Below are 21,952 nucleotides of genomic sequence, written 5' to 3' on the forward strand. Positions count from 1 at the left end.
TGATTTATTATTTATGGTATTTTTTCATCTGTCACATTCTGAGGTGTATCTATAGTTACTGAATGATCTATATTGCTTCTAAATTCATACAATATCTACTTTTTGGGTTACGGATTTTTTCAAAATCAGAATCAGAAGCAGTTTTATTACCCAGTATTGCACATACAAGATATTTCTCATGGTGATTTGGTGCATAACATTCAACACAGGTGCAAGTCAAGAGACAGAATAGAAAATAGAAAAATTGACAATAGGAACAAAACAAAAAATAGACAAACAAAAATATAAAACAATGCGTGAAAGTATATCTGTTTTTTATCATTCTGCCAGGACCTTACAAAAAGATTACATTTAGATTAGTGGCAGAAGTCAGTTCTCTTATTGGTAAACTTGATTCATTTATGGCTGCTTGTTTTCACATGAGTGTGTCAGAGGAAACTTTAACTGAACTTTGGTGGAAGAAGTATTCAGAGCCTTTTACGCAAGTAGAAGAAGTAATACATTGTAACAACACTCCATTACAAATTTGAGTCCTACATTCAAACCTTTACTCAGATAAAAGTACAACAGTGTTATCAGCTAAATCTACTTAAAGTATCAAAAGTAAAAGTACTCATAGTGTATATGGGTAGAATGTATTCATCCGTATTTTTGTTTTACTTACTATCTATTATCTAGTATCTGTAGTACTTCAGCTGTGATGACATATTTTCCTGAGGTGGATCAATAAAGCTGATCTTATCTTATCTTATATACAGTGATGTGGTTTTGAACAATGCATCAGATTATATGAATTTATGATCTTTTCAATGTAAAAACTTCTGCAAAGTAACTATATTGAGATAAATGTAGCGCAGTAAAACATACAATATTTTATATCTCATGGAGTTTTAGTGTATAGTATCATTAAATACTAGTAGTGGAAGACGTACCTAGATCCTTTACTAAAGTAAAAGTATAAATATCATGGTTTATTTATACTTTTACAAGAAAAAGTCCTGCATTTAAATTGTTACTTCAGTAAAAGAACAGAAGTTTTATTAGCAAGGTGTACTTACAATAAAGTATCAAAAGGAAAAGTACTCATTGTGCAAAACGGCTCTTTTCAAAGTGTTACAAATATGTTATACTGTTTTTAACACAGGAACGTATTCATATTAAAGTGTGTCATTCATGAGACAATTATAGATATTTTGTATACTACTGGGTAGTAGTACAATATTGCACCATACTCTCCAACAAACATATCGTATTTGTTATGTCGGAAGAAACTAGTAACTTTAATTGTGAGACAATTCTGTTGAGTAAAAAGTACAATATTTCCCCTGAAATGTAGTGGAGTAGAAGTACAAGTATATGAAAATTGTACTCAAGTACAGTAGCCTACTTGAGTAAATGTATTGCGTTATTTCCACCTCTGCCTTCATAAACCCGGTGAGGGTGATGAAATGTAAGTCGCTGCTACTGAATAAACATGGCAGCGCAGTAGATTGTGACTGAATCCCGGCGTGTCGTGCCGGAGAGCCACCTGAGCGGCACACACCTGCCAATGAGCTTGAATAGACTGCTCCCCACTGCGCATGCGTCACTCATTCAAGGGCTACACTGTCATGGCGGTGACGAGCTGAAGCTACCGGGGTAAATCAGGAAGAGAATGCAGCGCAGCTGGGTTAACGTTGACGTTTGAGCAAGTCCTGAGGAGTTTCGTCGGGGAGGACCGAGCAGGCAAGTCGTCATTTTTGTCGACTTCTGCCGTAGAGCTGCTGACGGACTAATCCCCCCCCCCCCCCCCCCTTCTCCAGTTTGTGAGTTTTACGCTTCTGCGATACCTGTCAAGTGTCTGGACTCGGTGACAATAGGAACTTCCACTGCCGTGCGGAGATATTAAAGTCATTTGAACGAGCAGAAGGGGACAGGAGGTTAAGGGCGAGCTCTTCTTCACCTGCTCTTCCCTCCGTGTTACCTGCAGCACACTTCCTCGCGGCTTTTAAACGACATTAATCCATCCGTCTGGGATCAAGTTACGGACCAGAGGAGTAGTTCACTGTGGAGTGAAGCGGCGACACTTCCAGTCCCGCAGTGTCAACGGCGAACACGCTATCTTTGCGCCTTTTTTTGCCCACTTTAGCTAAACTGTTTTGGATGGGGAGAAAAACGCTTGCTTTGTGTGCCTGCGTACTGTCAACAACACCCAGCTGAAGGGCAGATAGAGCCCTCCTTTCTCCTCCTCCCCGACGATCGGCTGCACCGTACCCATTGGAAGGTGAACAGGTGCCTTACCTGTGAACGCACCACCTGTCCCGTCCTTCCCTAGCAAATGGCTAGCGAGGAGACAGCGGGCGCTGCGCAGCCAGGTGATGGAAAGGACGGGAGATCGGGCGCCATGGCGCTCAACCCCGGAGTGCCCATCAGGGGGATCAAGATGAAATTCGCTGTGCTTGCTGGCCTGGTGGAAGTTGGGGAAGTTTCCAACCGAGACATTGTGGAGACGGTGTTCAACCTGGTAAGCTGATTATAGAGAGCTCAGGATGGGGCCTTTAGATAGCACGGTGTCACGCGGGGGAGGGCTACTGTCAGTGACATCTAAATGTTTGCAAAAGTCTGACATCATCCTCATCTGCAAAGAAAATAAGAAAAATATGCGTGGATGCCCTTGCAACACAAAATTAAGTGGAATTATTTATGGTGAGAAGCACATATTGGGAAATGTCGTGAGCCATGAGCTTAATAACTTTTATTCTGGTTGCCCTAATATGAAATGGTGAATTCTTTATGCATCATGTATCAGATCGATACTATTGTTGCAGTTTCAGTACAAAAAACGGTCTTATTATTTGTCTACTTTCATATGCCTCCTACAATTTAAATGGCGGTCTAATTGTGTCTCCACATGCAATTATTAGGTTTTTAATGAAATGAGACAGGATGCTATGTCAGGAGAGAAAGCATGGCAGCAAAGCTGTTGAAGCAAATCAGCTGGTGCTTTTTGTGACATATCCAGGTCAAGCAGAGTGTGTGTGTGTGTGTGTGTGTGTGTGTGTGTGTGTGTGTGTGTGTGTGTGTGTCTTATCTGTCTAATACCTGTTGGCCACCCTACATTCCATATCCAGCTTTGAATGTCTGCAGCACTGATGGCCCTTTGGCTTCCCCCGAGTTATGAAATGACTTTGCAGCACCTGCATGAGAATGAATGAAACTACTGGTAACAAGGAAGTTTAGCGTGAAGGAGAGGAGGGCACCTCTTATAGAGTCTGGCTGGTTAGGTGGGAGGAATAGGAGGCGGAAGAGAGGTGGAGCTGGAACCAGCAAAACCGCTTTGTCACTGTGGCAACACAATGGAGTCCTTTTTTTTTTTTTTTTTAGAAAAGGGAGGCTCATCCTCCATGTCTGTAGTTAAGTTTGCTCCAACAGTGAGGTAGTGAGGACACTTCTCCTCATGAGGTGGAGTCACGTCTAATCATCCAGCCACTAGGCCTTCATGAGCACCACAGGAAAGCACAAATACTGATCAAAAGTTGAAGATTTTAGCTAAAGCAACTACATCCTATTCTTTTCATGCTAAGCCTAGGATGTAAATTGACATTGTATTTTATAAAGTAACAATTTTAATTGATATCGAATAATCTTTTGGTTGCTAAAAGAAAATCTGAAGAGTGTCAGTGGAACATGTTTTGGTTGTTGTCTGCTAATTAAGCTTTTTTGAAAATAAGACGAGTGGCTCATGTTGGCAAAAGTGACATTTGTGAGCGAAACACTGAATGGAATAGTTTGGTAGAGATGCCTCAAATAGCTTGCTTCCTTAGTCACAAGAGAGTCAGAAAAACATGTGACTGCCTAGTGACTTTAGATTTAATAAGGACAGAAAATATGATGCATATCACAAGGAGGTATTGTTTTCAGCTGCACAGTCCACAGAGAGATGGCTTCTAATTACTTTTTGAATTTTCTTGAGCCGGAGAGTCAGCCTTTTGACATAAATATCAGTGCGCGGCTCCGTCTGTGCCCCTGGGACTCCATGTTTAACATGGTCAGTGTCATTATAGGGCATTGAGCGATGGCTCCAAGCATTCCATTATGCTCACCACCCTCCACATCCTCAGCTCCTTCAGTCGGGCGATAATCTGATTTACCAGAGGCCAGACTCTTCTCTTTAGCAGTATCTCGTTTTGCACGAGTCCTCCGCTGTATCTGGTTGAATGCAACATAGTTTCCTCCGGAGGATTGTCTCGGAATATTCTAGCGTGACCTCAAACAGCGTTTGTGATGACTTGTGACACACAGGCTGGAGTTATAAACAGAAGAAGAAGCTCATTATGCTGTTTTTGCCTCATAAAGGAGCTGTACCTCACACTACGCTACCGTTAAGGGTAGGACAGTGTGTCTGTTTCAGTTAAAAGTGAAAGTAAAGTTGAGAATGTGGAGTTGAACCCTTTCAAAGCCACGTCCTTGTAATAACTAACTGTTAATATTGGAACTGGTATGGTAATATCTCCGTGTGGTGGAGTACTCTAAACACACAGCCACTCATTAACTGTATTCTCTCCTATTCTGCTACTGAGACATTTCGGTGGCCTCGTCGTTGCTCCGTGGGTCGTACCTGTCTCGGTTGACAATATCAAAGTCTTTTTGATGCGGAGCTGAAGCGCAGCAGGCAGTGAACTTCACAACATTTCTTTGTCTTCACTTCATTTCTTTTTTTCATGCATTGAAAACCAAAGCATAAGCGCAGTTTTACCACACTTCAAAATAAAGCATGAGTGTTTTTTTTTTTTTCAGTGGCTAATTGAAATAAGTGGCCGGTATACACACAGCGTCCTTCAGAAAATGAATTGGCTTTTAGTTTGTTTGTTGTTAAAACACCTATATTAGCATTCAAAGCAGCAGTATATTCTACACTGAAACAAAGGACTAATGATAATGATGTGAAAGGGCTGCTCCCATTTCCACTGAGAATCAACGCCCTACTTCACAACCCTATGACGCTTTCTATGATCCAATTGGTTAGTTTGTGGCACTGAAAAAAACCGAATGAAAACCACAGTGGTTCAGATAAAACACCGGGCAGCAGCTGCCAGCCCACACGATCACACAGACTTATCACGCAGAATGCTTCTTGCACCCCACAGAGATACTGAAGATACTGGTGAAGAAAGTTGAACATCTGGCAAGCCAGAGAAACCACTGGAGACCTCTTTGTGGCTACCTGTCAAATGGTTGCTGGTGTTTTGGGCCTCGTTTGTTCTGCCAGCTCCTGAGAAAAATATCTGGGTCTCTCTTGTGCTTTTGTTAATGTTTGACTTTCTTTCCTAGTCACTCATTTCCTTCATCTTTTATGGCAGGTGGCAATGTGCACCTTGTGTGAGCGCCTGTGCTGTAAGCAGACAGTTTGACAGGAAGCAGCCCTGTTCTGGTTTTCTTGGTTTCGCCAACCTAAAGCGAGGTGCCTGAAAGCTGCAAGGAGCTGCAAAGTGTGGCGTTAATTCTGTCGGGTTGCAACAAATCCTACCGAGCGACGTATCCATCGAGACTGATGTCATCTTCAGTCGACACTGGGGGCGGGCTTAGCTAGGAGACAGCTGAGCTAGCAGGCGGCTAATATTAAAAGTACATTTACTCAAAGACAGTTTTCTTATTTAATACATGATAATACATGACCTAGATCTCCTTATGTAGGATGATTATAGGTGATTTGCAGATGGGGAAAACCCTGATGCAACACGTGCTCCAATACCACTTTAATTATCGCTCTTCAACATCACAACGCTGCCTTAGTAGAAGCCGCTCTGTAAACCACTGACTGATGTAAAGCTCTGTGGCTCGTGGCTCCTCTGTTCGGTGACACAGGAGATGGGTGGCTGTGTTGTGTGGAATGTAACTTTGGCTTTACCTGAAGTCAAGCTCACATGGTCGGCTGCTGGCTGTGGAAACCTAATGCATCCGTGCTGTGTTCATGTCACCGTTTGTTGTCTTTAACTTTACATTAAGGCTGTATTTGTTTTCCTTTTTGATATATGCTGCATATAAAGATGCCAAAGACTCAAGGTCCTTATTAAAGGGCAACCACACGTTTAACTCATTGTGATCTGTGTATTTAGGAAAGATTCATTTCATATTTAATATGTTCATTCTGGGGACTAAACATTCATTAGTGGCTCCATGTTCCTTGTCTTCACAAAGCGAAGTGATTCTGTTCTATTACAGGACTATTCAGCTTCTTTCATGTTAATATTTTCTGGTTTCTTTACTTAACGTCTTTGAGTTGTGGACAAAACGGAACATTTGACGACGTCATCATGGGCTTTGGGAAACACTGATCGACATTTTTCCACCATTTTCGGACATTCTATGTCAACTAATCAACTAATAGAGAAAATAATCAACTGATTAATTGACAATGAAATGAATCATTGCAGCCCTTAAATCTATATTAGGCTGAAACTACAGAATAAAGGTCCTCTTATGTTTCAGGTGTGTAAATATTTCATGCTATCTGCCTGTATTTAGTTTCCTTTGGAAGTTGCAACTCCAGAAAAAGTAGCCACCATGCTTTGTTTTGAATTTCAGGCCTTCTGCACCTTTTAAGTGTCAAAGAGAAAATGTGGTTTATTATATCTGGTCAGAATTCTAATAATTAAGGTGTCGTTCTTTATAGGAACATGCACAGCCTCTGCTTGGTGGTGCGTTGTTGCCCACTTTATCATCTCTCGTACTGATGATGACACGGAGGATCTTCCTCTTGAGATGCTGGCTGTCAGAAGTGAAATTAATTGTTCTAAACTGCATCTTCCCTGTGTTTCTTAAAATAGTCTACACACCACTGCAGGGGAGAATCATGCAAAGTAGCTGTGACTTGAATTTATAATGGCTCAGGTTTTAAAATCGTGAAATTGATTTTACAAGCTTTGCTTTTGGTATCGGCAGATCAGCAGAGGCTATTTTTTTTAAGTAGAAGAACTAAGAATGTCTGCCGTTAGATAGTGAGATAAGGGATCAGAAATGTTTTGATATAATAAAGTCATTTTTGCCAGACCTTTTGAAGACCATATAATTAGATTTTACCACTTATCCAGCCCTGGAGATGGTTTTGGTTGTATGTAAACTACTTAAAGGTTTAACGATGTGAATACTTTCCTTACTCCTCACATGAACAGAACACAACAGGAACAGATGAGTTCTGTGTGATTTCTGAGGTGTAACATTTACTAAAGGTGACCTTTCCTTTCAATAATCACTGCAATAACGTTGAAGTTACAACCCTGAGAATCAACAAGGCACCCTCTGTAAATAAATTCCCTCTCTGCAGTATGTGCATATGATGTAGACAGGAATGCAACAAACCCACAAACCATCCCTTCAGTTGCAACACAATAACGCAAGTGGTCGGGCGGGCGAGGGCGATCTTCGTCCTCTCTCCAGGCCGGCTTTCTCCTCTCTGGCAGTAACAAAGAGCCTCTAGTCTGACACATGAATGAAACCCTATCTGCTTCTCTCTGCTTCTCTCTGCTTCTCTCTGCTTCTCTCTGCTTCTCTTTGTTATTTGTCACATCAGCCCAATTCCACGGTCACACCTTTCCCCTTCTTCTCTGAAAACCACCGTCTCTGAAAACCGTTAGAAGCTCTCGGGGACTGTTGTCTAAACAAACAGGACTGTTTATAGTCTTAAGTTTAGTTATTTTTAACATTACCTTCAATGCTCCTTGTGTTTTTAAGATACATTTTTGATTTCCCTTACCAAAAGAAGGCATTTCTTTGGGCCGTGCCACCATTTTGGCTGTAACATCTTGTTGACAGTTAAAGCCGTAAAATCAACACAGTGAGCGCACAGGTTGGACTACCCAGCATGCACTTTAGCTTTAACTGGATGTCCGTGTAGTTTGCTATTATTTAGCCCCCGAGCCGATCAGATAATGCAGCCGTCATGCCTCCTCACCTGCTGTGTGCTGAAAATTCAACCATGTTTGTCAAATAAGACACTGAAGTGTTTTGCACAATGCACATTTAGAGATATTTCTTGAGATAGTGTTTTGGGGCTTTGTAGAAGTCTGAAATATCTCTTGGGGGGTATTTTTATATATTTCTTTTACCTTTAGACACAGTGATTATGAAAACATGTTCCACATGGCAATTTGGTGCTTATCCAGCTCAAAGCGTTGTTTTGTCTCTTTCTCCCATTTGCAATCAGACCTGTGTACAACTCTGTTGACTCAGGGTTAGGGTCAGTGTGTGTGTGTGTGTGTGTGTGTGTGTGTGTGTGTGTGTGTGTGTGTGTGTGTGTTAGCTGTCACAGTATTGTGACACAGCACAGAATAATCAATTTGTTTCATTGTTTATACATGTTTCAGCCCAATGGGCACGATGCAGTTATGAATTTGCTTGAATTCTGTGTGCTTATTTGTAGACTAATTGGTTATGTGTACAGCTACAAATAAGCAGAATGCATTTTCTACTAGACACGATGCTTCCCAAAGTCTTGTGTAAAGTGTTGGTAGAGAGAAGACACAGTAGTCAATATTTCATCTGTTGTTTATTTGAGAGTTTGCTTTTAAAGCTGCTGGAATAAATACCAATTATTCTGAGGGAGCAAACCTTAGAAAAAGACAAATTGTGTTATTATTTTTTTTTTTTTCAACTGCGGCTTGGTATTCCTCATTAACTTTTATTAAATCGATGAAGCCATATTTCCCAGGTGAGTAGTGTCTCTCAGCCACTCCATTTTCCATTCAAAGCATGCAACTTCAAGTTTGCTGTTGATACATGGTGAAATGGCTGAGTGTTAAGTGAAAGATTAACCCGTCACAAATTACTTCTCTGCATCTGATGCTGCCTATTTTTAGGAAACAGGGCCGCACTGTGTTCTACGTCCTGGCCTACATCTGTCCTCTTATTGTGTCTTCTATAAACAGTGCCAGCTCTCTAAGGCATTTTAACAGAATGCTAGTTATGTTGGAGGAACAGGAACTGTTGGTGAACACGCTGAAAAACTAAACGGTTGATTTAACTGTGCCCCAGGGGCCATTTCTTTTTCTTCTTTTTTTTTTGCATGTAAGCTTAATACAGTACCATTCAGAGAATAGTTAAGGTCCATTTCTGTTTAGGGCTCGTCATACATTTAGTTTGGTATCACAACTTGTATAAAATAAATAGTAAAAGTGTTTTGACAGTGATCATGTCTTATAGAGACTGAATGCCTATCTCTGCTGCAGCTTCATTGTGACTATTTGTTTTGGCTATATCTTGCTTAATTATCCTTATGTAGTCTCACACACACACACACACGCACACACACACACACGCACGCGCGCACACACGCACGCACGCACGCGCGCGCGCGCACACATGCACAAATGACACTTCCCTGGGTTTTTGCATGATCCCTCTTTCAACCCACCCATCCATTTCCTAGCTGCTTATTCAACTCGAGGTATTAGTGGCAACCGGGACATCTCAGCCACACTGGATTCATTTACCTCCACAACCTTCCCTAGAGTGAATGGCAGGCCTGTGAAGAGTTGTTGTTCCCTCAGGTTCTCCCATGGATGCCCCAGAGTTTCCTCCCAACCAATAACTTAGCCCGACTGCAAAGTGAGATGTCTCTGTGAAACATCCAGCCTCTTATATTTGTTCCTGACTGAGCCCGGGGGGGGGGGGGGTACAAACGCAATACATTTTCCATTGTTTCTGATTGGTGTTGCTGAGTGGTTACTTCAGTGGTTATCGAGTTTCGCCAAAAACAGCAAAACAACTGGAGTGCATCACTTCAAGTTTGACCTTGGTCATGATGGTCTTTTTTTTTTAAAAATTCACTGGATATGAAATGCACCTCGAGTAATCAACAGTGAACGTGTTTTAAATTCACAGTGACTAATGCATACCGCTTACACATCATGCTAAAACTACAACTGCTGCCCCTTTTAATACGCTGGCTCGGTGGGTTAATTGACCCGTTGGAACACTCTAGCAGAGCTTCTGGCTTAACGGGGAAGCAATATTAACCTCTCAGCCCGCTATTTTCTTTTCACAGCAGGCGGTGTAATGATATGCTAATTCTGCTTGCCTGCCAGCCAAGTTTCAGCGTTGGATGCTGCAAAAGGTGTGAACGTGAAAACATAATGTGAAATGCTGCTCCTCTTTGCTCGAGAAGTGCTATGCTGAAGCCTTGAGGTGTCGGCTCACCTTAGTCCCTGCGGGGGAGATTTCTCAGAGGACAACGCCGTATAATTGTTGAGGAGATCAGACGCTTCTAACAGGTTTGTTGCACAGTGCTTGAACACAAATTCCTTGTTTTAGGCAGATTCATCATAAATACACTCCTGTAAATATTACATGAAGATGTTGTTTATATTTGCATCGTGGAGGTCTGTTGTGATGTTGAAATGGCTTTAAGGCTCTCTGTGATCGAATTGGGAATCTGGAAAAATGGGACATCGTCTTTTGCCTGACGCTGCAGCATGGCCCTCAATGTTGTGATTTTTATTTCCAATGGAATTGCATCATATTGCCATAATGATTGCGTTTATCAATATGACTGTCACGAGACACTTGCACTTTACTTTCTTTCAGTGTAGAGTTTGGTGTCAGATGGTGGTGTAACGGCTCGTAGTTGAGCTGCCATCCTGACACAAATTACCTTTTGTAGATGACGATAACAAAGGTAAAGGATAACATTTCACATTTTGGACAATTTGCACTGACTTCTGGGCAGTTGAAATTATTTTTTGCGATTTGAAAAAACCCCCAGTCTGGAGCCTTGTGTACTAGCTGCTATAACAAAACAATAGCAAAAACGTTCAGCGATCGATATGATAAAAAAAAAACATGATGGAGGATCTCTAAAGGTTATTTTTGCTCCCTTTTTGTTCCTGCCGACCTGATCCATGACTCAAAACCGTGAGATGAGTTTTGTTACCCATGCACCCCTAATGTCAGCCCCTTTCAACCTTTACTCAAATTAATCTAATTTAGTTATGTTTTCAGCAAATGTTGAGTCTGCCCCAAGATCCATTTGCACACAAGAACACTGTTTCCAGTTCACTAAGTTCTCAGACCCTCGTCATTGTGAGTTGATGTGGCTCACATGCAGTCCGCATTAAGTATGTCCTGGGAAGGATATGTGGCTTAAAGAGGTTTTTAGGTGATTCTTTATTAGTTACTTTGTGCTATTACCCATGCGTATGTTTGTAGTTAATCTTTTTAGCCTATGATGTGCAGTCGGGAGGCACAGTGCAGTTGGAGTCATTGCCCGCTGTGCTCTAGACACAGAGCTTAGATTTTCCATTTCATGGATAGATGGTGATAGCACTGATGATATCCAACATGTTTTACCACAAACAGATCGGCCTTTGCCCAACAGGACAGTGGTTGAATACTCACACGATGGTGACCTTTTTAGAGGTTTTTCTGTTCGTTTCAGCATGTGGCATATTCCTCTGTATTAGTCATGGGTTCGACTGTGTGATTCTACTCTTCTTAAGCGATCATCTGCTTTCTGCTGTCAATTAGTTGTTTTGTAATTTAGTTTGTCAAAGTACCTTCATGTTTATTTATTACTCCGCTATGCTGTGTGTGATAGAGCTGTCGAGTTGAAACTGGTTCCTGTTGAGGTGAGAAACTACTCTCTTTTGATTGCTTGCACGCAACATGTGCAGGCTTTATGTGCAAACCTACAATGTGTGTATCTGAGACCAGATTGCACAACAATCCAAACTTCTGCCACGACTGAAAATTCGGGGGTGTGACTGTGCAAGCCTGTATGAGTCTGAATAGCAAAGACAGAACCGGGCCTGTTGATGGGTGGCTGAGATGATGTGTCGACAGGCAGACAACTGTCCGCCAAATCTGGCCAATCTGTACCAAATTATTTTGCCCCCACGTAATTTGGAAATGTATTAAGTGTGCTACGCTTTTAGGCATGTATAACAATTTAAATATAAAGTCTAGCACTGTGGGGCTGTCCTGGCCCCACAGTGGTGGAATGAACTTCCCACTGACGTCAGGACAGCGGAGTCGCTGCCCATCTTTCGGCGCAGGCTGAAAACCCACCTCTTCAGGAAGTGCTACCCTGAGCCTTCCACTTAGCACTTATTGTTTTCATACTAGCTTGTTGCACTTATTGTATTCGTATTACTTATAGCACTAACTGTTTTTCTTGTTTCTGCCCTGTACTTTGGCTCTGAGTTATGCTCTGCTTCATGCTCTTAGATGCTTGTTTGGAAAAGGAAATGTACTTATGACTTCTGGTGACTAGTAGTTCTTTTGATTACCAATGTTGATGCACTTATTGTAAGTCGCTTTGGATAAAAGCGTCTGCTAAATGACTATAATGTAATGTAATGTAGCAAATTATTACTGTGCCTTGCTGTGTGTTATGGACAATGCATTGTGCTAAAACAAGATCAAATAGTATTACAGGGACATAATGGATACAAAAAAAAAAGTACCGTATATCTTTACTTCAAACACAAATTTAATATTTTAGTATCACTATTGACCAAGATACAAAAACGAATGCGGGCAAGATTGCAAGATTTATTATCCATCTTTTTGATTTTAAATTGTTTTGAGAAATATATCTTTTTATTATTTGATGTGTTCGCTTTAAATTTAGAGTAGCTTAATTGCACACCTAATGAATTGACCGAGCTGATGTCCGATTCTTGCCACTCCTGTCTTCAAGTCTGGATAAATCAATACATAATATCAATATAAATCAAACAAAGAGCTGCCGACCCCGAGATGTTTCCTCTACCCTTGACCTGCTTGCACGCTCTCTGCATCAGCAACTCATCTGTTGCCACGGTCTGGCATGCAACCTGTAGGGAATACAGGCAACACATAAGAGATGCAGTCCATCGAATGTAACGCAGAATTTACTGTTGAAAGTCTTCAAGTAGGGTCAAAATCTGTGCCTTGCTTCCATTAATTAATACCACCTGAGTTTGCTCGGTCTCAGTGGCTCACAAACCACACAAAGAAAGCGCTCACTTCCTCAGAGCCATAATGTGGCTGTAATGTCAGCCACTAAAACAGGAATTGATTTCAAAGTAACTCGATGGCTTCCTGTACTTCTATTACTTTACTTGTTCTGTGTGCAGTAAACGGTAAAGCTTATAACGTTTCAATTATTCAGTTGGCAAATCTGAATTCATGCTTATGTTAAATTAACACAGTTGGCACCAGCATCTTAACCAATGGGTATACCTTATATATACGTTTTTAAAACCTGAAATCCGTTAGTTTTAAGACAAAAATGTTTTAGCCGAGTGGACACACCGTCAACTATGGTGCAGGTGCAGCATTATATCTTTGTGATAAAGTAATATACTGTAAATTATGAGAATTTCTTCCACTGCCAGTATTATTTAATGAAACTGCAATTCATCGTCAATCTACCAAGCAGAGTGCTCTACTAGTCTCATGTCAGTGTGTCCTTGAGCAAGACACTTGAACCCCCCCCAAAAAAAGAAAAATTATTCCCGTAGCTGCGTCTACAGTGTGTAGATAGATACTGAATTGTAAGTCGCTTTGGATAAAAGTGTCTGCTAAATGACCGTAATGTAATGTAATGTAATGTAATCACGAGTGTTGTGACTCAGCACAAATTCATCTTTTATTCTCACAGTCACAACTTGTATTTAATATTTGATGACTACTGGCTCGTTCACATGAAGTAACCTTGCTGAGTGATGTCTCTTCCCATATAACATGTCTCTAATCGTCTTCTTAAAGCAAAATGTAAGCTGTTAGTAAGTGGATGGTTGAGATGTATCCGGTTCTGTGTAGTTGTGAGCTACATACAGTAAGTGACACAGCTGGAGATAACCAGGTTTACCTGTGGTTGGTAATGTACATGGGGTAACAATTTCCATGACTCATCAGACCTGTGTGTTGTAACCGTCATGGTGAAGGTTCTCAGGGATGTGAAGGTAGTGGCTAACGTGAAAGATGGAAATAAAGTACGTTTGTCTTCCCGTACTCTTGATGAGATTGATGCAGTTTGTGAAAATAATGTTTATCGGTTTGCATAATGAATGCATACTAGTAATTTAATAAAAAGTAATTTATTAACCGCTCCTTGCAAAGATTTAGTTTATTAACTGATTTATGAGTATCATGTAGCAAAGGGAGTAGATGTTGGTTGAGGTTATCTCTGATTAAATCCAAACTTTCCCGTATAATTAGCATTTAACTGTATATTTTATGTTCCCCTGAAACATTTCACAGAATTTGATCTGACAATATTTGATAAGAAATATGTTTAGTCTTCTTTTAGACCCCACCCCTCTTTACACTTGCATAATAAAAGGGCAATAATCCATGTAACGATAATATTGAACTGACTGAATGTTTCTTTGCTGTTGGTATGTTGTTCTGCCATAATCCACGTCAAAGGAGTCTTTGAGATGTCAAGAGAATGATGCAGTAACCCATAAACATCACGCGATGCCATCGTACATCCACAGGACCTTCAGACAGGCTGCACCTGGTCACAGGCCTCTCCAAGTAAATGTTAAGAGGTCGGATGTGTTCATGCTGGAACATCACCGGGGTTATCAATCTGGCAGCTTACATCACGGATGCTACATTGAATTATGCCCAAGTCATCGAGGTTTAACAGTAAGTTTTGAAATCCCAGAGGCAACTGTCAAACATCCAAAAACATTGCATCTCCAAGTCAAAGTGCATGAAGTTTTCTTTTCGTTAGTTTGTTTTTGTAAGCGTATGTTTGCCTCCGCACTTCTCTCAACTGTATTGTTAGTGTCTCTGACACGTTTTCTTATTCAGTAGTTTTTGAGAACTTTGTTGACCAGAATTTATGGAGAGAGATTGGAAACAAACTGCAGGAATCCGGTTGGAGAGTAACAACTGTGATAAGGTATGCTGCAGACGGCTTCCTGGTTCCCCGTTCTGGGTTTCCTCCAGGAAGTTGTTTAGCTGAGGCGCTAAGCTGCCCAGATCCTGTCACATCTCGTCTCGTGATAAATTCCTTAAGTAGATAATGGCCTAAACAATGGTTGCACTCATATGACTTTTGCTGTGTGATGTAGTACCTCTGCGTGTCATTTTTCATGATGTTGGTGCTTCAGGAGCAGAAACCCACTTCAGCTATCAAACAATTTATTTTCTTTTAAAGACTATTTTTTTTGGCATTTCAGCTTTATTTGATAGTGAGAGACGGACAAGAAAGGCAGGAGAGAGAGGGGGGGGGGGGGGGGGGGGGCGGGCATGTGGCAAAGGACCCTGAGCTGGACTCGAACCCGGGCCGCAGTGAGATACTGGGACGCCCCTATACATATACATACATTTCTTTGTTTTTGCTGACCTGGACATTGCTCATCTTTGAGACCCACATAGACCTGTTTTTGTCTTTTTACGGGGGGCAGCAGGTTCAACAATACATGCCACATAGAAGTGTAAAACACTATATCGTCTGAAAGCTGAAGATACATTTTAGATGCAGCTCAGCAGTGTGTTCTAGTCATAAACCAGAAATAAAGTAATTCATAGAAATCAAGAGTAAAAGTGCTTAGAACGTTATGATAGAAGTATATGATGGTCAGTCCCATGCTCACTTATGTCTCATAAGTTTTCAGTCATTTTTGGGTTGATAACATTTCTTACAGTGTCGATGCTAAATTTAACAATTTCTACCACTCGGGAATTAATAGAAATGATCAAAATCCCACCAAAATTCCACATTCTTGAGGAACACCGTAGAAGTTTTTTTGCTGCAATTTGGTATTAAAAAGTTTTTGACATTTTGGAGATTTCTGACTTGTGGGTTCCAATAAAACCCATTTTTATTCACATATCTTGAGGTGAGAGGTCAAGAAACCCCTTAAAAAATTGCCATGGCAGTTTCCCTTGCCAATATTTTGCCTACCTTTTTTGTAACGTTATTCAGCCACTTTCCTGACAAGCCAGCATAACATGGTCGCTATCGCAATATACCATCCAACAAAAGTAGATAAGAGGGAAATGTGCTGAAGAAGCATCGTATTAGCCTCAGAAAAAATGTGAGAATATAGATTTTTGCACAAAAGGAGGACTGTAGATTTTGTCTCCCTTCACTTGCATTGAAAGTGAAGGAAACCTTTATTTCATTTTTGTACAATGTGAACAAAACAGTTAAAAGTTTAACTTCACATACTACCTTTAAGTGACTGATCAAAGGTGGCTCCTACATCCTGAAATTCTCATTTGACTCGTCCATGCTCCAAGGCAGGCTGGATGTGTATCTCTCTCCTTCTTCACCTCCCTGATCCAGCAGCTATTTTTAACATGTTGCACCAGAGCAAACCTTCCTATTTACTGCCACTATGCAAACTAAGATGGTAGGTGTTGCTGTGTCAAACAGTGAAATTCTTTGTTTGCCTCATGATCAAATCACTACTTTCCATGTCTATCTGGCCATCGCATCACATTAACAGAGGAAACATATTCTTCCCCATGAATTCTGTTAAAACTGGACATCTCATTCCAGACAGAGACCACATAAAGATTTTCTGAAGTAAAAATCCATGCAGTCGATAGATCATATTTTAGTGTAGTTTTCATTGTGAACATCTCATTCCATCAGCGGACGACTTAAGTGGGTCAAAGTTGCTCTGGGAATCTAAAAGATTGCCCTAAAGCCTGGTCTCTGATGTCTAATGAGGACCATTTCCTGACAAGCCTTTTCCTTATGTTGACAATAGCAGCCACTCTGCAATTTAAGCCAGATTGCCAGATAGAGCAAGTGTTCTGTTGTACACCTCCTAATGTAATGCTTCACTATTGGCTTAATGTTGAAAACGGCCAAAATGCAGCTTCACACTTTAGTTCAAGAAGTCATCCTAGTGTGCTGATGTTTGTGTATGTGTTTTCTGAAGGCTACATTCCTCCTCCTCCAGTGCATTGGACCGTGGAGGGGAGTTCAGTACAGTTTATGAGATGGTATGTTTTGGTGGATGGTAGCATATTAAATAGGGAGCTCATACAGGAATGCTGACATACAATTTAATCACATATTACTCTGTCAACAAGTGAAATGGGAGGATGGATGTAATCTAAATCCTATCTCTTCCATTTGGATGAATGTTGGATGGGTTCTAATGGCGGTTGCTTTTTCTCTCCCATCACAACGTGTTGATGGCATAATACAGGATACATTGTGTGATTGCATAAAAATATTCAATTTAATGTAATCTAAAACGGCATAGCTTTATTGGCCACATGTATCCATGCATGTTATCTACGGTTTTCTGCATGCTGTACCAAACCCTGTGTCCTTAAGCAAACGAAGGGAACAACAAAGGAAAGGATGTGTTGGTCAGACTACTGTCTGGGCTTTATCATGCTTAATGTCGTGTACAAATGACTGTCAGCCACTGTTTAAAAACAAGCGCTTGGCAGATCGCCCCTCTGAAGATATTCTTAGAAATCCAGCTATTAAAATATCTCTGTCCACCTACTGTACCTCTCCTCTGTCTTTTAGTGTTTGTTTCGTGGTGTTTAGGTGAGAGAACATGTACTCAACAGTGTCAGATGATCAATCTCTCAATGCAAATGAATGAATTTAACAATGAGTAAAAACCCAACATAATTTAGCAATGTGAGCAGTGATCTACCAACTCCAAAAGTTTTTTTTTTTTTGGTGGTAAAATATTCATGAAGTGCATTTGGAATAACAACTTGTTATATATGAAGTGAGTGTGAGTCAGGTAAAAAAAAAAAAAAAAAAAAGGCTCTTGTGAGCTGTGATCATTGTACTCCACGGTCACCGCATGCATAATTGTCACCACTTTACCTTCTGCTCCTGCTTCGACAGATGTGGAGTGGATATTCACAGAACATCAAACTGCCACCAGGCGGGATGGCAGTTTGATGTTCTGTGAATATTTTCAACAACAAAAGCTAGAGTAACGAGCCGTCTCTCAAGAGAGACAAAGTGGTAGCATCCATAACTCTAATGTATAGTCTGCTGCAGGGATGACATCATTTTATAGGCCAACCCACGGAAGTTAGTGTCGCACTGCTTCCCTAAACAAAAAGTCAATAGGATTTTTCCACTGGATTTTGGACCATTTCAGAAAATAAGCCTTGTGGCAAACAAAAGTGTCATACTTGCATATTTTGTTCAGCGAGATAATCTTCACAAATGAACACCACATTTCTGGTTTTTGAAGCGTGAGTGCAGTTGGCGGTAATAAAAAGCTATGGTGAGGCTGTAGACCGACGACACCACGATCCCATGAGTGCTGGTAACCCAACGAGGCTGTGAAGGTGGAACTTGGCAGCGTGGTGATGTTTTGTAGTCTTATTTAGCCACTTGTTGCTGTAACTTTGTTAAGACTCATAAAAGCTTCAAAATTCACGGGAGGAGGGGTATCCACCGACTTATTTTATATTGTAGAAGAAAACGTTAAAATCTCTTAACCACAGACCTTATTTCAGGCATCAAACCAAAAACCTGTTGACTTTGAAACAAGGAACCAGAGGTGCAAATATGCTCATTTCTGGGATTTAGGAGTCATTTCCTGCAGCATTAAGGGAGTCGGTGAGCTGGCAACATAGTCAAATTATCACGGTGATAATTTCCTTATCGCGTGATAATAATTAGTTTTTTTATTTTTTGAGAATAAAATAGCATGAGATATAGATATGACTTAAGGATTGTTTACATTAGTGATTACATATCTCAAGATAAATTAAATACCAAAAACTTTTTTATAGCACACGGTTTTGTCCTTTTCAAGACTCGTTAGCCGGATGCTCTGATCTTGTCGGTTCTTATTAATGAACTGAACTACTCCCCAAACCACCAACATGTAGTAACATTGTTTGCTGCTCAATACAAGTCAGCTGTCCTCCCACATGTTGTTGGCAGTCTTTGTCCTCTGGTCTCTTTGCTTACACTTCCGTTTCCTGCTGACACATAATTAGCTGGTGAAAGGAGATCCCACTAACCTTTTTGTGTGTCAGATGATGAAAAAAAAAAGACCTCATTAAGAGTTGGTCTTACGTTACTGTTTGGCCTACTGAATATAACACCCTTCAACAGAACAACCGGCCAATATCTGTGCCCGTTCTGAATTTGTACTTGTGGAAGTTGGCAACCTAGTACACACCTTAAGCAGGAAGAAAGTCTCTCAGCAATCATTGTGTGCGACCGGGAGAAGTCTGCACAGGAAGCTGCTGGGAGTAAACACGGCGACTCGTGGAGCCTCGGGGTGGTTCGTGTCGTCTCTTGCTGCTTTCACTTTGCACTGGACATCGGAGTTTCGCTCTTGTGAATTTCTTACCAGCCAAAACTTTTCATATATATTTCTTAATTAGATTATCCAAAAATGGGGTGGCAGCTCTCGGTGGCCACAAACGTTTTTGGCAGAGATAACGTGAGCCTTGGTGAAATACTTTGGCAATAACATAGCTTTATGTCAGTGTGACTGTAAATTGTGACGTTTGACGGCCTCGTGTGCCACATTAATAACAGCTGCTGTATGTTCTGAGTCATCGTGCGTTTAGATGCTTTATAAAGTTTAGAATTTCTAGTTTCGAGCCATTCCAAACATTTTATGTTAAACTGACGAGAAATGATCCTGGAACCTTATAACACAAAATGCTCTATTTACGAACGCCATATTTGCACAACTTTATTGTTAAAATACTTCACTATAAGACATAGTTTGGACAACATACAGTTGGTTTATGGATTCTCAGAGCTTAATGTCTTCAAATAGTATAACATGCATATTTTGAGGCATTAAGCACTTGGCAGTCTTCAACCCTTGCGAGCTCAAGAGATGTTCAACATCACCGTTACATTTACAAAGTATGTAAATACATATACAGTATCCTCAATGTTGGTAGCACTTCATGTGAATGTTGCTTATTTTAAAAGCATGAATATATTATAACCAGAGCATGATAAAAATGCCTGCATTTGGCCTCACTATGTCCTCTCATCTACATCATCAGAAGCTCATTCCCTCATGTTAGTACGAGCACCAGAGGGATTTGAGTCGGACAGATTATCTGCTGGAGCCATTTCCACATCTCACATCAGTATGTTGGGAATGTGAGTGTTAGCCGGCAGTGAAGAGAGCAGGATTATAAAATTTTGTCATATCACATTGATACATTCATGTTTTGGGTCACTGTGAGGGATGTTTTGGTTTGTGTGGTTGGGAGGGGGGGGGGGGTGTCTCGTGGAAGAATAAACTGGAACTGCCTTTGGTTTGACAAGATAGCTCGTTAAGAGATCCGGTTAGAAGAGCTGTTGAAAAAGTAGGCCAGTGGTGGTGAAAGCGTGGTCACTCCGACTGCCCATTCCTGTTGCCTTGAGAACCGTAGTCAAACGGTGTGGTAATAACACACAAACTGGCCTTAAAATCACATTTACATACTTCTTCATCACTGAGGTATTGCCTGCACTTTAATGAAATCAATCAGACGTCAGATATTCCCAGAGACTTGTGCTCATGTCTAACACTCCCACACTGACAGATGATATCAAGCGATAGATGTACCGCGGTGTGATTGTTCAGAGCAATTCAAAAGCCCCGATATAAGCCATGTGAGAAACCAGAGACATGCTGGACACGGGCGTTCTTCTATTGTCCGTCTCTGCTGTCGTCTCCTGCAGACAAATGACTTCATGTTCAAATGATTTCACCCATAGAATTAATTTTCATTTCATTAGGGAGGGAAGTGAAGGACGAATATACACACACACACACACACACACACACACACACACACACACACACACACACACACACACACACACACACACACACACACACACACACACACACACACACACACTAGGAGATCTCATCCCCCTGCAGCCGGGGCTTGGCAGTGTTTCTGCCTGTTACTATAAGCTGGGTAATTTCCTCCCCTTCAGTACAAAGTAGCCGTCATTTGTTGCTTCCTCTCATCTTCAGCGTCACACGGCTGTCTGTAATGATTTAGACGTTTGTTCTAGCTCTGCTCTTTTAGCACTTGTTTTATTCTCAGTCTCAATTTCTTGCTCACTACTAGAACATGTGTTCTTGTGATTTACACTACACATTATTTTCATATAGACGTATATGAACTTTTTAATAATGTTACCCCTAATACTTTTGGGATTGTTTCATTAACTTGTTGCCCAAGTTTCAAGCCAATTTTGGCAGAATAGAATGTGAATGAGTGCATGCCACCTGCACACCGTGCAGCAAGGGTTGACTCTATTTACATACACCCTCACTGCCTTCCCCTTTTTGAAAATAATCTCAACTTTTTTAGTTGAAATGGGGAACCTGTACAGAAACATCAAGGTCTATCCAAAAAATCGGTTTCTGTCGGGCTTTGCTGTGTCATCTCTTTTTCAATTTGCCAACTCTTCCACCTCAGCCGAGCTAAAAGCATTTTGGGAAGAAAAAAAATTTGCATTCATGGTTTTGTGTAAATTAAAAATGTGCATGAGAAAGGTGGATGTGGGAACGATTTTCCTTCAAATCAACATTATGCAGCCAGTGAACACTTTAGGTTCACTGGCTGTGTGTAAATGTTACATGTGTGTAAATGTTCACCGCATGTCATTGTTGACATTTGATTTCTTATCTCGGCGTTCCAAGAATCCTACCGCCACCGCTGGCCTCCTGAAATACAGGTCTAGCTCAGGCAGTGCATATGAATACTGGTTCTGGCGCACCATTTAGCCCTGCCATCCTCCGACGTTGTTCTCCATGGAGACCATAGAAGCCTGTTTGTGCTTTGTGTTACGGCCCAGTGGCTGCTTGGCTGCTCAGCCATGATTAATTCAGGCAGGCCTCGGGGGAGAACAGCCAGGCTGGGTTACCCAGCCAGGGCTCTGGTGTCTAGGGGCCATAGAGACAGTCGGCTTTATGGCAGCTTTTAGCCGCAGAGCTCTGCTTGGCTGTATCTAAGGCTGGAGCTGGCAACCTCTCACACCTGTTCCTGAAAT

At 41.1% G+C, this 21,952-nt stretch overlaps 1 protein-coding gene across 3 annotated transcripts in view; it reads left to right on the plus strand.

The window, feature by feature from the left end:
• Positions 1–1,618: 1,618 nt before the first annotated feature.
• The window catches only part of lrba (LPS-responsive vesicle trafficking, beach and anchor containing), a 182,849-nt gene continuing 162,515 nt past the window's right edge, over positions 1,619–21,952 (plus strand). For all 3 annotated transcript variants that reach the window (XM_068727827.1, XM_068727829.1, XM_068727828.1), the window contains exon 1: positions 1,619–2,503. In XM_068727827.1, the coding sequence (XP_068583928.1) occupies positions 2,318–2,503 (186 nt within the window). In that variant the 5' untranslated portion in view covers positions 1,619–2,317. The remainder of the gene's footprint in view (positions 2,504–21,952) is intronic.

Source organism: Cebidichthys violaceus, unplaced genomic scaffold (assembly GCF_023349555.1).
Source record: "Cebidichthys violaceus isolate CVI_PGR_0920_01 unplaced genomic scaffold, fCebVio1.0.p SCAF_4, whole genome shotgun sequence".
Lineage (NCBI taxonomy): Eukaryota > Metazoa > Chordata > Actinopteri > Perciformes > Stichaeidae > Cebidichthys > Cebidichthys violaceus.